The 20,874-nt window shown below is 41.2% G+C and overlaps 1 protein-coding gene across 1 annotated transcript; it reads left to right on the plus strand.

Moving 5' to 3' along the window:
• The first annotated feature begins 698 nt into the window (after positions 1-698).
• SPACA1 (sperm acrosome associated 1) lies at positions 699-20,194 on the plus strand. The gene is made up of 7 exons (XM_074895051.1): positions 699-786; positions 3,596-3,656; positions 10,259-10,366; positions 10,978-11,083; positions 11,571-11,705; positions 19,556-19,701; positions 19,975-20,194. The coding sequence occupies exons 1-7, from the start codon at positions 699-701 to the stop codon at positions 20,192-20,194; spliced, it is 864 nt and encodes a 287-aa protein (XP_074751152.1).
• Positions 20,195-20,874: the final 680 nt, after the last annotated feature.

Consider the following 20,874-nt stretch of genomic DNA (forward strand, 5'->3'; position numbering starts at 1 on the left):
GAGGTGCGGGCGCGGGGTCCCGCCTCGGCTGCCGGCCCGTCTCCCCTCACGGCTCCTCCCGCAGATGCGGTGCTTCCCAGTGCCGCCGAGGGGAGTTTCCCCGTCCCCGCCCGGCTTCCCTCTCCGCAGGCAGGGGCTGCGCGGCCGGGGCAGCCGGGAGACCGGGGCTGGCGTGGAAGAGCCGCTGTTCGCGGGGCTGGCCCGGGTCGTGCTCCCGAGCGCGGCGCAGTCCCCGCCGGGAGGGAAGGATCTCTCCCGGGTGTCCCGTGCAGGCGGTGGGAGGCTGTCGGAGCGTATGCCGTGCTTTAATAAGCCGTGCGGCACCGCAGGGGCCCTCCCGCAGGGGGAGGCCGGCGAGACGGGGAAGGCTCCACGTCTGCTCGTCACTCGCGTAGCCAAAAGTGCGGGCTACCGAGAGTCGGATACGTGCAAACCCCCTCCGTCCGCCGTCGAGCGGCGAGCCGCGCAGGTTCACAGCTCATGTGTTGTCAAGGCCAAAGCAAGTTGCCCGTGGAGAGATTTGTGTCCTGGGAAACCCGCGTCCCCTCAGGTGCCCCGTGTGGTCTCACTGTGGGGATGGAGCAGTGCTGCCCGCCCGCCCTCAACCCTCGGGACCCCACAAATACTGAAGCCTCAGTACTTGGCAGGAATGATGCACCCAACTCGGGAGTGAGCGAGTTCCCCGGGGGTTCACGGCCATGACACCCGTTGGCAGCTTTAGCAGGACTACTGTGCGCTTTTCAAGTGTTTATCAGGATATTCTGCATGTGCGCTGCGATGTGGCTTGTAATTAAAATGGTGTATAATGGCAAAGATTTCTGTTCTGCATAGGTTTTACAAGGCTTCCAAATGTAGAGAGGACTACAGACTGCCTTTGCTGTGCTGGTACTAATTGCAGCCCCCTGACAGGAATGTAAATGCAGTTCCTTAGCACATCCTTATCTCAGCGTGTGTGGGATTTACATATATAACTCCTATTAATGCTAATGGGAGCTATATACATAACTCTTTTTTATTAGGCCTGACACTATATTTTTATCTGAACCCGATGCAACTGGAACCAGCCATCTTATATAAGTAGAAAGATCCGTACTTTCTTACTGGAAGCTTTCTTAACATTTTGGTTCATTTAAAATGTATGGAGGAAATGCAAGTAAAGGAAGCAATGCAAAACTCTGTATTGTGATATTAGCATGGAAGGTTCATAGCATTCATATAAAAAGCGTTACATTATCCAGAAGATTATCTATGAATCCGATCCTGTTTCCCTTAAAGTTTCTTTTTGTTGCTTTTTTTTTTTTTTTTTTTTTTTTAAATATCAGTCAGGATTGGTGATTCCTGATTAACTGGTTAATTTAGAACCAATCAGCTTTTGATGTTTAGATGTGTTTAAAGGTTTATTCGGAGGATTACTACTTAGAAAATACAGTATCTTTTTTATTTAGAGCTGTAGTCAGTTCATCATTATGAGTCTCTGACAGAAGAGCCATGTTGCACGTTGTGGTTCTCCTGAAGCCAGAAGCATCCTGAAAGAGTACCATGGTTGATATCTTCACCAATAATTAGGAGAAGTTTGCTTTCATTGGTGAGAAAAGTCCCTCAACCTTCTATTAGTAATATGCAAAGTTTTGTGTCTCTTTTGTTTCTTGTTTCTAAAGGTTTTTCTTCATTTTTAAAAAAATTTGTGTCTGAATGGGAGATGGCAGCTTCTCCTTTCAGATGTGGTAATACCCTGCTGTGGCTACACTCTGCTTGTCACCTCAAAATTGAATTACAGCAATGCCTGCTTTCAGGGTAGAGGTTTGGGGCTTACCATAAGCTGATATGAACTGTCAAAAATCTATTGAGTTGAGAAGTTACATCATCTGAAGCTATCCTAGCCCTCCCTCCCATTCGTTTTTGCATGTTTACATTTATTCTGCACAAGCGAACGGCGCAGCTCATGTTGTACCAAGTTGAAAACAAATATCTTCAAACAGGGCTGTGTTTAGACTGTAGACAGGATCCTTATCTCCTCCTCCTCTCTGCTATACTCTGGTAGTCGTTAGAAAGACCGTTGAATGACTGCCCCATTAATTTAAAAGAAGCTAAGGGAAACGTGATAGGATGTCCATGGTAGAGACCATCTTCTAAAGAAGTTGTTGGTTTTTTAAAGCTCATTAGAGATAGAGTTTGAGGATGCACTAGCTCTTTTAAAGGTTGTCTCTGTTTTCATAGGATTTCAATCTTACCATTTTTTTCCTTATGTTTTGGCTAAGGTTGGATTTTTTATCATTCAACTGGACAGTTAAATTATTGTTTACGGATTGTGGTGCATACGCTAGAAGACTGTACTGATGAGCTGAAGTAAATGTCAAAACCCCAGAGACAGTTAGAGATAACAGAAGCATAAGATTTTGATGGCTCATTTATAATGTTGGGAAGAAGAGTTTGGTATCAGTGTATCGTTGTGGAGAATGCACCATGCTGCTGTAGTGTAAATCCTTTACAATGGAGGAATAAAGGTTTTTTATATTTGTATATCACTGACTGCAAGAGAAATGGATCCGTTCCTTTCAACCTGAGAAATTTAAAGTTTTGGATAGTGTGTGAAAAATGTAAATGTTACTCAGAGATTTAGTAGCAAGAAGTGATATATAAACTTGCATTGCTGCACAGAAATAACATGTCGTAAACATAAATCTTGAATATAAAAAACTGAGAGACAGTGAAAGCAAACTTTACATTGGTAAGTATTTGTTATCAGAAAAAAATTATCTGCGTAGGCGAGACTGGCAGTGTAGACTTGTAAAAACAGTCATAGTGACTTTCTCTTTGCATTTGGAAGAATTGAAAAGACCTATTGCTTATGAATAATTTCTAAAGGACCTTTGCTAAGTTAGTTTCTCTATGGAACAGTTACTCTGTCTCGGTATCTTTATAAACAAACATTCAAATTGCATGCTATTAGGAATAAAAGATATAATCCAGATTTGAATCCCAGATGGAGACGAGAACCTTTTGCTTTTGTACGTTCTGTGAAACCCATTCTGTAACCTCGAAGTACCATTAAAAAATGGAAGGAACCCAATCATAGTGATTAAAACTCCAGTACCTAATTAAAATACTGTACCTGGTTGACTCATCTTTGTGCTGGCTGTCTAAACCTGACCTTGAAGTGTGATGGGGAAAACAATCATGTGGGAAGGCGTACGTTAGCCAGAAAGAACAAGGAAATGAGTTAACTGAATATTGTTTAATGAAATTTTTTCTTAACTCTTTTCAGGGAAAACCTACAATTTGCATAGAACCTAGACACTGCACTTCCCAGAGCATTCAGTAGACTGATTTAACATCATAGCTTGCTTTATAAGAAAATTACATTTTTTTGCTTTTAAATAATCATCTTAAGGTTTAAACATGAATGCTATTCACACTTGATTTTATTATAAATTTTTTTCATAAATGTCTTGTTTTTCTGGTCTAATCAATGAAAGCAAAAGTTTGCAAATTTCACATTTCAACTAGAAAGTAGTAAAGATTTCAAGGAGTGAGTTTCCTGTTAATTGGATATTTCCACCCTTGTCATTGTATTAGAGATTTAACTTGTGTTCAGGTCTGAATGCCACTGTGTCCACGGAAGTAGAATTTGGAGTATGCACTGTTACATGTGGTAAGTAGCAAAGCAGATGAATAAAACATATTGTCATTTGTTTCGGAAAAAAAAAAAAAAAAGTGCTAACTCTAGCAATTTAGCAGTTGTAATTTGCTTGCCCTCGTTCACCTCTCATTGATTTCAATTGCCAATAACTATAATTAACAAAAACAATCAGGCTGATTGTCATTAGGAGTTTAGGTCAGATCTGTTGTTTTATTAATTTCACAGCCTGCAAGCTCCTATTTTAAACCAGTTCCCTACGTTTATTGGCACATGAGCTGCCTTCCCCAAAGTAACAATTTTCGCTATTTGTGAACATCTGTGAGATGTTCAGAAGATGAAAGATCTTCTGATGCTTCTCACAGATGTCTTCCCACATACAATATTGCCAAAAAATTGCTTGCCTGCAGTAGCCTGTTCTGTATTCCACATTGATACAATTTATAAATTGTGCAGTGGAGAAGAGAGGTATCATTCTGGAGTAGGAAAGGAAAGGGGAAAAATGAGATGAGCCTTAAGAAGACATCTCTGCATTTGGGGTGATGATAGAAACTGCTGTGAGGTAGTAATTATATCGCTTAGGAAGCAGTCTTGAATCAGAAATGCTATTAATTTTTTTCTGAACAAATTTAGCTTCTTGTAAGACCACAGAAAAAGAGAGGTGAGTTTTTGCCCTCATCGATCTGATGTTTTCTAGAGTATGCCTTTTGCTTTTTTCCAGTCAGTTTTTCACATTTCCAGTGATAGAACTTCCTTGATTACCTCCTTTACCACATCTTAGGACATTAATGGGTTTAGGAGTTGGTGGTTTTTTTGCTTCTGCATACTTTTGCCCTTCATAATTTCAAATCTGCTTATATGTTCCATGCCATATATGTATCCCCATACTCTTAATAACCTCAGTTGCTCTGATGCACACATCTTTTGGATACTAAGAAACTGCTCCTTAAGTCCTATCCCTCTAGCAGATGTTTCAAATTTTTAGAGAATTTCACTAAATTTTGTCTCAGTTTTATCTTTGGTCCCTCAGAGTTAATGTTGTGGGAAGTTAACCTTGGCTAGACTCCAGGTGCCCACCAAGCTGCTCTATCATTCCCCTCTTCAGGGCAGGGGACAAAATAAGATGAAAAAGTCATGGGTCAACATAAATGCAGTTTAATAAAGAAAAGCAAAGGCTGTGAACAGAAGCAAAGGAAACAAACAAAATTATTCTCTACTTCCCATCAGCAGGTCATGTCCAGCCACTTTCTGGGAAGTAGGGTCTCAGTTTCTTTGGAAGAAAATCTCCTAATAAAAATGTTTCCCCCTTCTCTTACCATTTATTGCTGAGCAAGACATCATACAGTATGGAATATCCTTTTGGTCATTTTGGGTCAGCTGTCCCAGATGTGTCCCCTTCCAGCCTCTTGCCCACACCCAGCCTTACATGTCTTTGGGATGAGTGTGAAGAGACAGCCTTGATGCTGTGAGAGCACTGCTCAGCAGTAGCCAAAACATTGTTGTGTTATCAACACCGTTCCAGCTACAAATACAGTGCACAACACTGTGAGGGCTGCTATGGGGAAAGTTAAATCCATCCCAGACAGACTAAATATGAAATGTTTAATGCCTTTAATTGTGAAAATTATATAATCTTACTGAAGAATCAAGAAAGGGAAGCTCTAACAAAAAAGGGAAAAGGCATCATCTCATATCTGGAGTTCAGATCATGTCTGTAGCCTTCATTCTAGTCTGGGCTGTTCAATGCATGGCATGTGTGTCTGTTGAAAGACTGCAAGGTATCTTCTTGGTTCTTCCAGTAAAGCTGTAAGCTCTTTCTCTCCTTGGTAGTCCTTCTTATTCTGTAGATTCATCTGTCTAACTATTCATATTTCTTGCTTTCTGAACTGACTCAATGTTCTTAATTTTTCCCCAGTAATGCTGTGGTTCAGATTCCTTGCTCCTCTGGTCATAGTCCAGTTTTACAGAGTCATTAAAGCATTATTAAAATATATGCTAATGACATCTTGTCATACTTACCTCAATTTTCACATAATCATCAAGTTTGGAAAACACCTTGAAGATCATCCAGTCCAACCATTAACCTAATATTGACATTTCCCAACTATACCATATCCCTCAGCGCTATGTCGACCCAACTCTTAAACACCTCCAGGGATGGGGACTCCACCACCTTCCTGGGCAGCCCATTCCAACGCCTAACAACCCCTTCTGTAAAGAAATGCTTCCTAAGAGCCAGTCTAAACCTTCCCTGGTGCAATTTGAGGTCATTCCCTGTTGTCCTGTTACTTATTACTCGGTTAAAGAGACTCATCCCCAGCTCTCTGCACCCTCCTTTCAGGGAGCTGTAGAGGGCGATGAGGTCTCCCCTCAGCCTCCTCTTCTCCAGACTAAACACCCCCAGTTCCCTCAGCCGCTCCTCGTACGACCTGTGCTCCAGACCCTGCACCAGCTTCGTTGCCCTTCTCTGGACACGCTCGAGTCATTCAATGTCCTTTTTGGAGTGAGGGGCCCAAAACTGAACACAGGAATCGAGGGGCGGCCTCACCAGTGCCAAGGACAGGGGTAAGATCCCTTCCCTGTCCCTGCTGGCCACGCCATTGCTGACACAAGCCAGGATGCCATTGGCCTTCTTGGCCCCCTGGGCACACTGCTGGCTCCTGTTCAGCCGGCTGTCAGTCAACACCCCCAGGTCCCTCTCTGACTGGCAGCTCTCCAGCCACTCCTGCCCAAGCCTGTAGCGCTGCTGGGGGTTGTTGTGGCCCAAGGGCAGCCCCCGGCATTTGGCCTCATTGAAACTCCCCCAGTTGGCCTCAGCCCATGGCTCCAGCCTGTCCAGGTCTCTCTGCAGAGCCTCCCTACCCTCGAGCAGATCAACACTCCCACCCAACTGGGTGTCATCTGCAAACTGTCTGAGGGTGCACTCGATCCCCTCGTCTAGATCATCAATAAAGATGTTAAACAGGAGTGGCCCCAACACCGAGCCCTGGGGGACACCACTCGTGACCGGCCGCCAACTGGATTTAACTCCGTTCACCACAACTCTTTGGGCCCGGCCATCCAGCCAGTTTTTTACCCAGCCAAGTGTGTGCCCATGCAAGCTGCGAGCAGCCAGTTTTGCCAGGAGAATGCTGTGGGAAACAGTGTCAAAGGCCTTACTAAAGTCAAGGTAGACAACATCCACAGCCTTTTCCTCATCCAGTAAGCAGGTCACCCTCTTGTAGAATGATATCAGGTTTGTCAAGCAGGACCTGCCTTTCATAAACCCATGCTGACTGGGCCTGAGAATCTGGTTGTCCCGTATGTGTTGTGTGATGGTACTCAGGATGAGCTGCTCCATCAGCTTCCCAGGCATCAAAGTCAAGCTGACAGGCCTGTAATTTCCCAGATCATCCTTCTGACCTTTCTTATATATGGATGTCACATTGGCCAATTTCCAATCTATTGGGACCTCCCTGGTCAGCCAGGACTGCTGGTAAATGATGGAAAGCAGCTTGGCGAGCACCCCAGCCAGCTCCTTCAGCACCCTCGGGTGTATCCCATCCGGTCCCACAGACTTGTGTGTGTCTGTGTGATGCAGCAGGTCACTGACTGTCTCCTCCTGGATTGCAGGGGGGTCATTCTCCCAGTCTCTGTCTTCTGGCTGAGGAGGCTGGATTCCCTCAGTACAACTGGTCTTGTTATTAAAGACTGAGGCAAAGAAGGCATTAAGTACATCAGACTTTTCTTCATCACTTGTTACCATGTTTCCTCCAGCATCTAGCAGGGGATGGAGACTCTCCCTGGTCTTTCTTTTGCTGTTGACATACTTACAGAAACATTTCTTGTTATCCTTGATTGCTGAAGCCAGATTAATTTCTAGCTGGGCTTTAGACCTCCTGATTTCTGCCCTGCATAGCCTCACAGAATCTTTTAATCATTGTGAGTGGCTAGCCCCTTCTTCCAAAGGTCATAAACTCTCCTTTTCTCCCGGAGTTGCAGCCAAAGCTTCCTGTTCAGCCAGGGTGGTTGCCAGCTTCTCTTATAGCACCTGGGGACAGCCTGCCCCTGAGCCATTATGACTTTCTTCTTAAAGAGTGTCCAGCCTTCCTGGACCCCTATAGCCTTCAGGATCATCTCCCAGGAGATTCTGTCAAGCAGGTGCCTAAACAAGACAAAGTCAGCTCTTTGAAAGTCCAGGATTTCAGTTCTGCTGCCCCCTCTCCTGGCCTCTCTATTCATGATCGCTGTGCCCTAGTCAGCCTCCAACCACCACATCATCCACCAGTTCGTCTCTGTTCACAAAGAGGAGATCCACCAGGATACCTTCTCTGGTCAGTTTGCTCACCAGCTGTGTCAGGAATTTATCTTCCACACATTCCAGGAATCTCTGGGAGTGGTCCTGCTCTGCTGTGTTGTATTTCCAGCAGATATCTGGGAAGTTAAAGTCTCCCACAAAAACAAGGGCAAGCGATGGTGAGATTTCTCCTGAGTACCTATAGAATATTTCATGCACCTCTCTGTCCTGGTTGAGTTGCCTAAAGTAGACTCCTACTACAACATGTGCCCCGTTGGCCTTCCCCCTGATTCTAACACAAAGACACTCCACCCTGTCTTCACTATACTATACTTGTGCTCGAAGCAATCATAAGAGTTCCTAACATACAGCACCACCCCACCGCCTCTTCTTCCTTGTCTATCCCTCCTAAAGAGCTTGTAGCCATCAATTGGCGCACTCCAGTCATGGGAGACATCCCACCATGTTTTGCCTTAGTCTCTTTGTGGTTTAATTGTTTTGGCCTCTCTTACCTCTAGATTTCTCTACTAACTGCTGGTTTTGTGTTTCTAAGTATTCAGTTCTTTGTGGGTTATCCCTCTTCACCACCGCTACCCCAGTCTACTAATTTACATTAGGGTGAATTTCATTTAGGTAATTTATTTTACTGCATTGTGACTAGTTTTCTGTTAGGTTAACTTGTATGACTTGTTGAAGTTAGGACTTCATTTGTTAGAGCATCTCAGTAGATTAATTTCATCAGCACTGACAACTATTAAGAAGAGGTGGGGAAAGGAAACATGGGAATAAAAGAAAAAGCTGTCCAAAAGAAAGAGGCAGAGGAGTACCAAAAGAACTTGCAGATCTAAAAGAGCTTTTTTCATCAGCCCTTTGAGTATGATATACTTCCCAAATTTTAATGTTCCCATAGGTAAGACATGGTGAGATTTTTCCTGATGAACGTGACCACAGTTAGTCCAGCACCTGGATTTCATCTTCTGGCTTTTCATAAGTTTCCTGTCTTTTTTTTTTTTTTTTTTTTTTAACTAAAAAAACCTACATGGCATTGAAGAAAGAGGAATGCCTTTAATAAAAGTGTCAGTTCACTGCCATTTACACCTCTGTCTCTGCATCCATGAGATGAAACATTCTCTGGAGTGGAGAACAATCCTCCGTTTTGTGTCATTTTCAGAAAGTGGTGTTGTCTCCCTCTGTCACACTTCTGTTTCATGCATTACATGACATCTCTGAAACACTCTGAAATCCATTGGTTTATATAATACACATTTAAGGAAGGCAGATGCATCATAAATCCAATATTCAAGCCAATTTCCTATTTATTATTCTACTGCAAGGGAGGATTAACTCTCCTTTTTCCATGCCTATTAGTAAGAAAAATGCTTCTGGAAAAATGGCAAAACCTTCAGTGTTTACTGGGCCTAAACATATTATTCGTGCCTCCCCCACAAGCTATGTCATTCCAATGAACTGTGTACACACTGTTTGGCAAAAACAATTATAGCACTTGTTTCGAATTTGTTCATAATTGTTAAAATGAGGATGTTCCCCCTGAAGTCCTGATAGTGAGAGCAAACATTTTTTGGCTTCCTTGAACACTGTGTTGGAATTTTCCTTAACTTTGCACCTTAGTGATAGGCTACCTCCTGTTCTTTGTCTCAGTAGGACCCTCCATGTTGCAGGTGGAGTCCTGGTGGTCAACATGATTTTACTTGTTTGTCACAAGAAGCCCTGTGTTACTGACCACAAGCCCATGCTTGGAGAATCTTCATTTTGGAGGCTGTTGGTGGTATACCTGTGTCACTCACTGTCACTGTTAGGTAACTTCAGAGTCCCCAGTCCCAGTGCTAGGAGGTTTCTAGTTCCTTCAGAATCTTTTGACCTTGGTGGGAGTTGAAGACACTCAGACAGTCACAAGATTGGAGGCAGACTGAGTTGGCAGTCTGTACAATATTCTCTGTGCCATCTGATTCGAGCTTTTAAAAACAAAGAGCCTGAATGCTTTCAAATTTAAACTGAATAAACTGTTTTCCAGAACATATATTAGTTTATTTTCAAATAGTTTTTCTGTAAGAAAAGTTTTTAATTAATTTTCAATCCTCTTTCTGACACATGATGATTCCAAGGATCTTACTTCCTAGGGTGCAGTGTCTGACAGAAGTAGATGTCTTAAAATCTTAGATACCAACATGGGATAGCTTTAGCAGGCACTGTGAGATCTGATTTGCCTGGTATTTGGTAGATACATCATATTAACATCTAGGATAAAGAAGGAGAAAGCAAAACAGAGTATGAAATAAAGAAAGAAATACAGAGTAATAGATTCCCCACCACCACCCTCCCCAAAGGATTGGCCTTCGAGAAGTTCTGTTAACTAGTGGATGCCCTGGAACTGAAGCAAAATGTATTGTCCATGTGGAGGAATGCCAGGGTCCAGTAGACTGTGGATGTAAGTGGTACACTTATATATAATAATATTTTATATATATTATATAAAAAATTATATAATATATATCATATAATATATTCATATAATATATGTTTCATAATATATAAATATACATTATATAATTTATAATTTTATTTATATATTATAAAATTGATTTTATTTTATATATATCATATAATATATAATTTATTTATATATTTATAATAAATATAAAAATACTTTATATTTTTATTATATATAAAATAATACTGTGGTACAGTAATATAGAGCAAATAAGTTGATTCAGAGGAAACATCCTTATTCTCTCTTCGTGTGGTGGAAATGGAATGAAGTGATTGCATTCCACCCTCCAATTACCCTGTTAAGCAATCCAGTAATGTTTCAGATCTCATTTCTGTACTGATGTGTGCTTGATTTTAAGTCCCTGTAAAATATCATTTTTCTGCTATGTGCTTAGTTCCAGACATTAGACCAAGCAAAAAGTATTTTAAGTAATTTTAAGGGGAAGAATGATTTCCAAGTAACATGCTGTGGTTTGAAGAATTATTAATTTTATGATCTATAGAGAGATGTTTCATATAGTTGATGATGTAGCTATTATAAAATTCCTCCTGTAAGGGGAATACCAGTTTCTGAGGGCCTTGCCTGTGTGAAGATGCCTTGTATTTATATACCTCCTGAAAATCGATTTAAATGTGTTTGGAAGATGTTCATTCCAAACAAGGTAATTGAGCAGAAGAATTGCATACTCCATGTATTTACCACATGTTCCATCTGCATTGTACAGACTTATGGGTAGATTATTTTCTTTGCTGTCACAATACACATAAGACCTGATTTGTCACTGGCAAGTTGATAATATGGGGGCTTGCATGTCTTAGCCCCTTTATGCAGCTTCGATTTGCTGTTTATGTGAAACAATCATTTTAGAGAGTATTGTTTACTGTTATTTCAGAAAAATGGGGCGTAGTGGCTAGTGAGTGCATACATGTCAGCAAGTCACAACCTTGTTGCCCTTCCTAGTTCTTCAAGTAGGAGGTACTGAAGAGATGGGAGAAATGTTCCCAGGGGCCAGGAGGTCCTGACAGGTTGAAAGCTGTCGGCAGTAGAATAAGCACTTTTCTGTGCGTCTGACACAACGCAACTCATCTTTGCAGATCTATTAGAAAAAAATACAACCCCCTGTTTTTTTTACTTTTATATACGGTTAGACCGCACACATTCTTCCCAATGATTCAGCTATTATGAAAGTTTGCAGAGATACCCATTCAGTTACTTTCCAGTGTGGAACTCAAGAAAATGGAAATACAATTGCCTCTGTAAAATACAGAGTCTACGCAAAAAACGTTAAGTTCATAGAGACTCTTACAGTCTTCTAGTGATACAGCCTTGTGTTTTTTATGTGGTACTCAATCTTTGTGAGATTGTATGTCACCAGTGGTATATAGGCAGAAGCTTGTGTGCTGTGGTAAATGACTGTCATGAAAAGCAGACCAGTAAGAGAGACCTATAAAAGGAAATGACAGAATGGGAGTGAAGATGTTCCTTGTGGTAGGAATGAGTATTTTCTTTATCCTTTGTAAAAATTCAGGCTATAATAAGGAGATTTTCCTCTTACCTGCTTATTTTTAACTGCACCCAGGTTTGTTAACATAGATTTCTCTTTGTCTCACTAAGCCATGTAGCACCAGCAGCATGGGTTCTACAGTTAAGTCTCCTTTTCACTTCAATACTGCATCAGGAAAACAACCTTTTGGGTTTTTCTTTTAGTGGCCGTCTGGAATTTGCTTATACACAATGGATTTAACAAACTTTAACATTAAAAAGAATACATCATAAAACAGTCCATCTGTCCATCCATCCCCGCCCCCCCCCCCCCCAATCTTTCTCACCTCCTCTGCTAATGGGATTTGTGCTGACTTAATCAGAAAAGGTAGCAGTGTGCTAATTTTCTTAAACCATGAGAACAGCCACAAAGAAACTTATCTTTCCTAATCAGAGAAAGGGTGAAAGTTAAAATAATGTAGATTCAGGTCTTACATGGCAGACTAGAAAAGAAATAAATTGTGGCTGACTAGAAAGAAATCCTTGGAGATACCCCTCCCCATGCTTCTCGCTTCCATGCTGTTTACTTAGGTAAAACTGGTCTGGGAATCCTGCTCTTTCTCCCTCTCTCCAGTAAAACAGGCTGTTTCCTGTATCTCTACTGAGAGATCCTTTCTGCCATTGTACAGTAACATGGAATTTGTTTATTCATTCTCTAAATCCATCTGGCAGTCACAAAACACCCAAAGCTTTTTTTTTTCCCCTCTCCCACTATTCAGTCTCGACATTCCTTTTTGTACAGAGGAAGCTTCCTTTTTGAGACCTGAATTAGCAGAGCACATAATCTGTTTTAGGTTTAAGCATGCAAATGATCCCATTGACTTGAGTCGCTGAGTCATCAATAGGACGACTCACACACTTGTGTTTAAGCTGTGACTGAGTAGTCTTGGTGAAAAGTGGTCAGATGAAACCCGACCAACAGACACACCCACTGAGAAAAAGGATTCAGAAAGTATTTATGACTATACAGAGATCTGAGGAAGATAATATCTAAGGTTTATTAAGTAGCTTAAAAGGAATGGGTGGTTCTGTTTAGTGCCAGATCAGCATCCTTTGACTTTGTACAGAGGTGTGTAGATGCCCAAAGGAGTTTCTGGGCTTTGCTTCCCCAGGAGTGACATTGTTTGGACTTCAGAAATTATTAACTCTTAATTAGGTACATAGAAGAAGTCATCAGCTGAAGTTTGGGTTGATAATGTACCAGGACTTTCATCATGCAGATCTAGTTTTGCTCTCTGTGGATGGTCTGAAGTCTAGCCAGATCAGAAGGTTTTACTTTTCCGGCGGGATCAGGAGGAAATGAAATAGATCCTCTGATAGCATCAGATGACAAGGCAAGACTCCTTGTGTTTGGATGTAGATTCTCTTAGCTGCTGCCTTGTATTTTACAGAGCTGCTCTGTTCTCAGGGAGCATGACATGCCGCGTTGTTTCTGCCCATGCTACAATGTGGCCTTTCGCAGTTCCTCTTTAAAAGACTTTTTGAAATGAGGGTTGGGGAATTTGAGCCAAGTTTATCACCCCTGTCAAGCAAGATAGTTTCTCTACCTACTCCAGAAAATCTAAGTCTGAATCTACAGGACTGAACTGGATTTTTTCCAGCATCCAAAACTGACCACAGAGATCTCTAGTCAGCGCAAGGTGGGCGGCTGCGGTGGGCCAGCCCCCGTCCCGGCGGGTCAGTTGGAGCCGGCTGGAAACGGTCATGTCCAGCTCGGGGCAGCCCCGGCCTCTCCTCACAGCGGCCGCCCCTGCAGGGTGCCTGGGCACCGACACCTGGTACAAAGGGACAAACTGTCTGTGGGGAGAGAGAGGGTCTCGTATAAGTTTTGGGAGGTGTATTTGAGCCAGCTGAATGGACAAGGAAAAGTGTGCATCCTCTCTATTACCTCCTAAATTACTTTTTTTTAAATCCAGCTGAGGCGATTCTGACCACCTCTCTGCCTCACTCAAGTCAATAAGCTTAAGTTTGAGTCTTTTGTCTTTCTCACCACCTATTAGATCACTCCTTTCACTGTGATTCACGGAAAAAAGACTCTACAACTCCAATAGAGTTACACAGCAGGTCTGCTTACTCTGGCGTCAGGGTGCAAGGGGATTTCTCCACAAAGCTTTCACCCCCACCGCACATTTTACCAAAAACTTAGAGTGTGAATATCTATATTCATTGGATTACATAACACAAACATACATATGCATGAGTAAGGCTGGGTTAGTTCAAAAGGCTGATGTCTTTGCACCTGCGCATTGCCTCCTGGTGGTCGTCTTTGGGGATCTTTGGGAGGAAGACTCGTAGTCTTTCTCACCTTGTTTTTTTCCCCGGAGCATGCACAGATTTCCTTGGCCAATTTCTTGAATAACAAGAGTGTTTTTCAGACGGTTTTTATCTAAGAGAACCAATAGAACTTCTGCCATCCGTATATGGCTATCTTTACTCATTACCAAGACTCCAACTAGTTAGAGCACACCTGTTCCCCAAGGACAAAACCATAATATTTTGCTGAACGTTATAGTTCTTGGTAGATTTTCACAGTGAACTGCTTTGTTTTGATGAACACTGTAGTCCTTGGTAAAATTCCACAGAATAGTCTGGGCAAGCAGGATTCTTAGCAATATTCAAAAATACTATAAGTAATACTATAACTTGCTATAAGTAAGTTGCTAAGCAGTTTTCTATAAGTAAATAAGTAAATAAATCTCAAAACAAGTAATTATTTCTCTGTATCAACTGTTCCTCAGAGATGCATTTCTTCATGCCAGTGCTACAGGATGGAGCAGGGGAAGTGGAAATGTGTTTGCTCCATGGCTGGCCTTTCTTCTTGACACTTTCCTAGAGAGAAACCTTTGAAGTCACCAACAGAGCTAAAAATTATCCATGCATCAGATAAGGGATGAATGTGTTTGCTTTTATCTCATCCTTCCTCCTCTTTCCAGTGCTCTGATGTTTTACCCACATGAATAGCAGTGGCCAGATTCAGCAACACAGTCTGCAAGCCTGGATCCAAAGCCACCACTTGAAAATACATAGCATGACCCTTTCTGCTTCAGGTTTTGAGGCATGTGAGGTGGGAGGAAGGGAATACAAGTTGCAAGAGGGCAGGTAAAACCTCACTGGAATTTACGTGTATTTGTCATGTGGCAAAACTTTGTATGAGTTAATTTTAAATTATGCATGTGTCCATTGCCAGTGATCACTGCGCTGCTCTGTGACCTTCTGATGAAGAGTCATAATGACATTTTTGCATAAGTGAGTAGTCTTTAGTAATTTGGCTCTTTTGTTTTCAGAACTGGTCAGACCTATGGGTTCTCTTTGTCTTTTATATCATAACATAACAGGGAAACATAACAGGGAAAAAAAAAAGGTATTTTAACTTCATCAGAAATCATTGGGATCTCTGCGAGGAAAATCCTATTTTTTAGTAACTGACATTTCTGTATGTCTTTTTTACTAAATCACTGCCCTGAAACACTGAAGGGTGTTGTTTCACACTCCCGCATGTTGTGTTGTTCACTGTTTTGTGAAGACTTGGGCGCTGAAAGGCGGTTTATTCGTATTTACTAATAATAGTCCTGTGAGGAGGGAGGACTCTGCAAGGGAGGAACGCAAGAGCAGAGAATGATCCTCATTAGGATGCTATGTGAAGGGTGTCAGCCTACTGAGATCCCAGCTGTGCTTCAAGCTCCACACTTCTCATGAGAGAGAGAGTGTGTTGGGGTGTGTGTCTAGTGGCACTTCTGTGGAGAAGATGGAGGCAATAGTGTTTCTGTGTCTCAGAGGCCATTCTAGCCTCCATCTCTCTTCGTTCATTTCCTGCTGATGACTTTAGTGCCAAAGCTTCCTTGAGAGAGAAAAGTCACACCCTGTAACCAGCTACTGTACAAACATGTCATCAGCATGACCACATTGTCCTTGCATTTGCACAGAAATGAAATGGGAAATCCCAGTACTCAGAATTAACAGCCTGGGACTCCTCTGTGTGTATGTAATCCTGCTCTCCCATTAGCATATATCCATCCATTTTTAATACATAGGAAAAGGCTTATAGATAATCTAGAAGGGAAACAAATAAGGTATGTATCACCATTAGATTAAGGGGGAAAAAATCACTCTGCAGAGGCAAAATCTCATTCCTCTCTGCCAAACTGATACATACTTTCTGGATCTGAAAACTGATGGAAAGAACTGTTGGCTGGTGGACTGTATAAACAATTGGTTGAGTGTCTGCTTGTAGATGGAGCACTGCTGTACATCATGGTCTAGGAGGAACTCCAGCTCAAGAACCCAGGGGAAGAGGAGGATGAAGAGGAACAGTGCTGCTGGCAGAAGTAGTGGGTTTCCTTTGGACAGAAATGATTCTGAGAAAGCAAGTGTTCCACTTTCTTGATGTATATGATTTACATTATTACGAATCTGTTTCTTACTGAAGAAATGTCTGAAGAGACAAAATTTGTGTTGCTGTTATTTTCTGGAATAAAATGCTAACAGTGACAACAGATATTTCTGAATGCATTTGGATTCAAACAAATTGAAGGGGAGAGGGTTCTATGAAGGCAGGGGACAGTCCAGAGATGCACCGCATAGAAATCAAAGCAGCTTTGTTAAACTGTGGTATACAATGCAACTATAGTTGCTGGGCCACACCACAGCAGATTATGTGCTGCTATCCTGCTCTGGTGCTTGGTGTGAGGGAGGTATGTGATGTATCTCTTTCAGCCCCAATAAGAAAGCAGTAACTTTCTAAGGTCCTGTTGTTCTGATGACACGAAGGTAAAAAAGCTGTGAAGCTTCTTAGCAGCTGGTAGCAGCCATACAGATGACACTTTTGTTTCCTTTAATCCAGCCTGTTGTCCCCCCATTGGCATAGCAGGTAGGGACTGGTGTGGTGCTTGCACCATTTGAGCTGTTGAAAAGGCTTCTGTGAGCCATGACCAGCATACTCCAGGGTTTCTGCCACAGGGCTGGCCTCAAATCAGCAAACTCTGGTGGAAGCTAAATACTAAATCTGAGCATTCCTTCTTTTTCTTCCTTCCTGCCTTGCTTGCACTTGCACAAATAAATGGATCTTCATAGATAAGATCCAACACTGCTATAATCTATCTGCAGTATCCCACCCTTGCATTTTATTTAGTGCATTCCTTTTTTAGTTAAGGTGTATATGAATAATCAACAGGCAAAGTGAGAATACCAAACTTTCAGTAGGGTTGGAGACAATGTATTTGAAACTATCAGGTATGCTACCAATATCTTTTTTGTTTTTAGAATCCTAGAAAATTTCAGTTGAGGTGTACACAATTTTAGGATTTTTTTTTTTTTACAGTGGAATTGTGGAATATATATGATAGTGATTTTCTTTATCATTCTTTATAGTGAAGTAGTCCACAGACCCACAGTGGGCTGTAGACTTCAAGTTGAAAGTGATTGAACTAGACTTCACATGTTTCACAATAGAATTGTTCTTCCTACTTTTACTAAGCCAAGTGAATTTTTTTTTTTTTTAAGTTGGTGTAAATACATCTTTATAACCTTAAATGTAAGCTGAAGGTGGGTTTAAGGAATATTCCAATTGTGGCAAAATTCTCACAGACTGATTGGGAGTGTTGCCTGAACTTCAGGAGTGCAGTCAGGGGCTTAAAAGTGCACCTGATGTGAATCAGTCTTTTCTCATTGTAAACCAGCTTATTGGAAAGCTACTTTTCTGTTTCCTTCCTTGCATCTTAAACATGTGTGTTACTTGGAAGGCATCCTCTCTGTATTATCAGGTTGTCTCTTGGGCTGTTCTGATTCTTGACTGTTGGAAGAATTTCTTGCCTGGGAAGAAAACTTGAGTAGATTAGCAGTGGATAATGTAAAACTTACTTTTCTCTTCAGCAGGTTCTTGTTACAGCCTGTAAACAGAGGTGTTCCTGGAGCAATAAATTCACATCTTTCCTAGGGGAAAATATATTATGTTAATGAAACTGCAAAATCAAAGATAATTTTCTTTAACCTCTATGCCCCACAATTGCATGTAATTCTAAAAAGACACAGTCCAGTCAGTGAAGTTAGTTGGTATAAAAGCAGGTAGCTCTACACTACATGGAAACCTCAGCATTCAGACTTACTATGTATTATATTCTTAGCCAGTTCACCGTTCTTACCTGTCCTGTATCTTGCAGAAAGATCAGGAGAATCTCCTATAGATGAGCTGTGCTTTAAGAATATCAAAATGAAAATTCGGTGATGCAGGAGAATGAAACTCAAATGATGCGATGGAGGAGTTGCTTAGATACTAGAGTGATGGCAGTGGCACAGGACCTTATATAGAAGTAGAAATGAAATAGAAATTGAAGTGGTTTTCCTGCTACACAGAATTCCTACCAGTGTGAACATCAATTTTGCATACCACTCAGCAATGAGATAGCACCTTATAGTTTTAGAAACTTTATGATGGAAAATGAAAGAGAAATTAGAGTTGGCTTGTGTAAAATTGTCAAAGCTGGAGGGATCTGGGAAGATGCCTGACAATTCATTGATTTAGTTGAATGTGGCTGAACAAATAAGGTCAATTAAATTTCAGAACAAGTTGACTGGGTTTGGTTTCTTGGTGTTTCTTTATCCAGTTTCTTTATCAAAAAACAGATGGGGGAAGCTGGTCCACCATCTTCAGCATTTTCTGCTCTTCATGGGTTGTTTGTTAGAGTCATCTCCTGACCGGTATGTCTGGTCTTACAGAAACAGCCTGAGTAATGGCAGGGCCCTCAGTTTCCTTACGTGAATGGTTGAACAGGCTGCAGCATTACAAAATGCATTTTTACTTGATATCCTTGTTACTTCTTTCACTTCTCAGCTTCAGGCAGCTGCTCCTCGCTATGCGTTTCTGGGCCATGCAGAACAACCTCTTGCCATACTCAGTGGTTATTTGCTTTAAATAAAGGTCTGCTTTGCAGACCTAGATAGAGACAGGGAACTGAAAAGCAGCACTTAAGTCCTTGAATCCGGTCTTTTGTTAGCATACTCTCTCTTGGCTTCATTATTATCATCATTATTGAAGCCATTACCATTGTTAGAATTCTTCTGTAGCATGGTGGTACCTTGGTGCTTCAGCTCTGGGTGATGGAGCACCTGGTACCAGACGCAGAACAAAGAAATCAGCCTGTCTTGAGTGGCAGACAGTCTGTGGTAATTCTTCTGTCTTTATCGTTCACATATTTTATGTGGACACGTCTTGAAATCTTACATTAAAGCATTTCTTATAGCAAAAATATTGTTATATTAGTCATTCTTAACATGTACCAAATAGATACTTTCTCCTCTATTTTTTAGCTTGTCTTTAGGAATTTCTGTTCTTTGTGTTTCACAGCTGTTAAGTGACATGTGTCCCACTCCACATGTCTTGATCTCCATTTCTTTGCATCTTACTTGGTTAGATTTGCCTTTGCAAAGAAGTTATAAAATGTTACTATTCTAACTTTTGCTGATGCCTGAAGGCTGTGAAGGATGTCAGATCATAAATAATCAAGCCCTGCTCCTTTTCAGTCCTGTCCATCAGATTAAATGCCTTATTCATTTGAAAATTTGAACATAATAATGACCCTGTATTTCTTTTCTTCAGAAATGCAAATGGAAAAAAATAAGGAGAATAGAAACAGGGCAATCAAGGAGAACCACAACAGATGCCATTCTGGTCTTTTGCCTGGTAACTGGAATCATGGTGACTATTGGTGTGATCCTTGCCATGACCTTTATGATTCTTCACTGGTAGGTGGATACCATACAATGTGATTTATGTTTCATTTGATCAAAATATGGCGTAACTGATGACAAACATGACCTGGAGTAAACTACTTAAGTTTCTCTATAGTTTAATATTTGTGTTGCCAGTAGAGAAAACAGGAACAAGCTTCTGCGGATTGGAAAGAAATACTTTACAAAGCAGTTATGGTCATTGTGGATGGGAAGGAAATGAGTCAGAGCAGTATATGTAAACCTACTTAAAGGTATTTTTTTGTTTAATTCTTTTTTCCATTTCAGGGCTGTTGTAAAATCTTTTGTAAATCAAAATCTGGGCAAGAAAACCAACACAAGAAGGCCAACAAAAGATCACTATGTAACATGGAATAAAGAGCCCTCCTGGTCAGGGGCCGCATTGGCCTTTCAAGGATTTGGAGCCTCCACCTGCAGCTACAGTGTTCTCACCATCTGCATGGGCCATGATACAAGAAGTGTCAGAGCCCTCACTCACAGAGGATGAAGTACCTAAGTCCTTCTAGGATTTGCATGATGAACAGAATTAGAAAAAAAAAAAATTAGACTACATAGAAATATGATATAAAGAAGACAAAAATATGTTTGAAATACTGGCTTTAAGAAGTACTTTCTACAGTTCATTCACTGTCTTGGATTACTCGACTGGAAGTGAAATGTGTAAAACCACTTCTATTTTAAGGTGGACATCATTCATCAGGTAATTTAATAGTCTGAGCACCTCTCAACTGGAGAACCAAAGCCAGATTTTTGTGAGGATGTTGAAAATGATGTATTTGTATGATAGGTCTTAATTTTGTGAAGATGTTAATTTAGACTGGATGAAACTAGGTGTATAATCTAGGCAGAGACCATTTTTTTTAAAGTGGTCCTTATCTCCTCGATAATCTTCAAGCACAGCGCCTACCATGTAATCACTGTAATACATTTTCTTCTTGACACATGGAAGGATATGTCCAATGGTAGAAAAGATAATTGAACGTTGCTTCATGAGTTTCATTAAATTTTTACCTGCACATTTGCACGCATAACCATTTCTGCCTTCAAAGGGACCAAAATATGTGAACAAGAGAGTAGCCCCATAGGATGAGACCAAGGATTCATCTACCTCTGTAATCAAATCAATGGACAAACAAAGGATGTCTAGGGAAGAGCAAAAAAACAAGA

Source organism: Athene noctua, chromosome 1, assembly GCF_965140245.1.
Source record: "Athene noctua chromosome 1, bAthNoc1.hap1.1, whole genome shotgun sequence".
Lineage (NCBI taxonomy): Eukaryota > Metazoa > Chordata > Aves > Strigiformes > Strigidae > Athene > Athene noctua.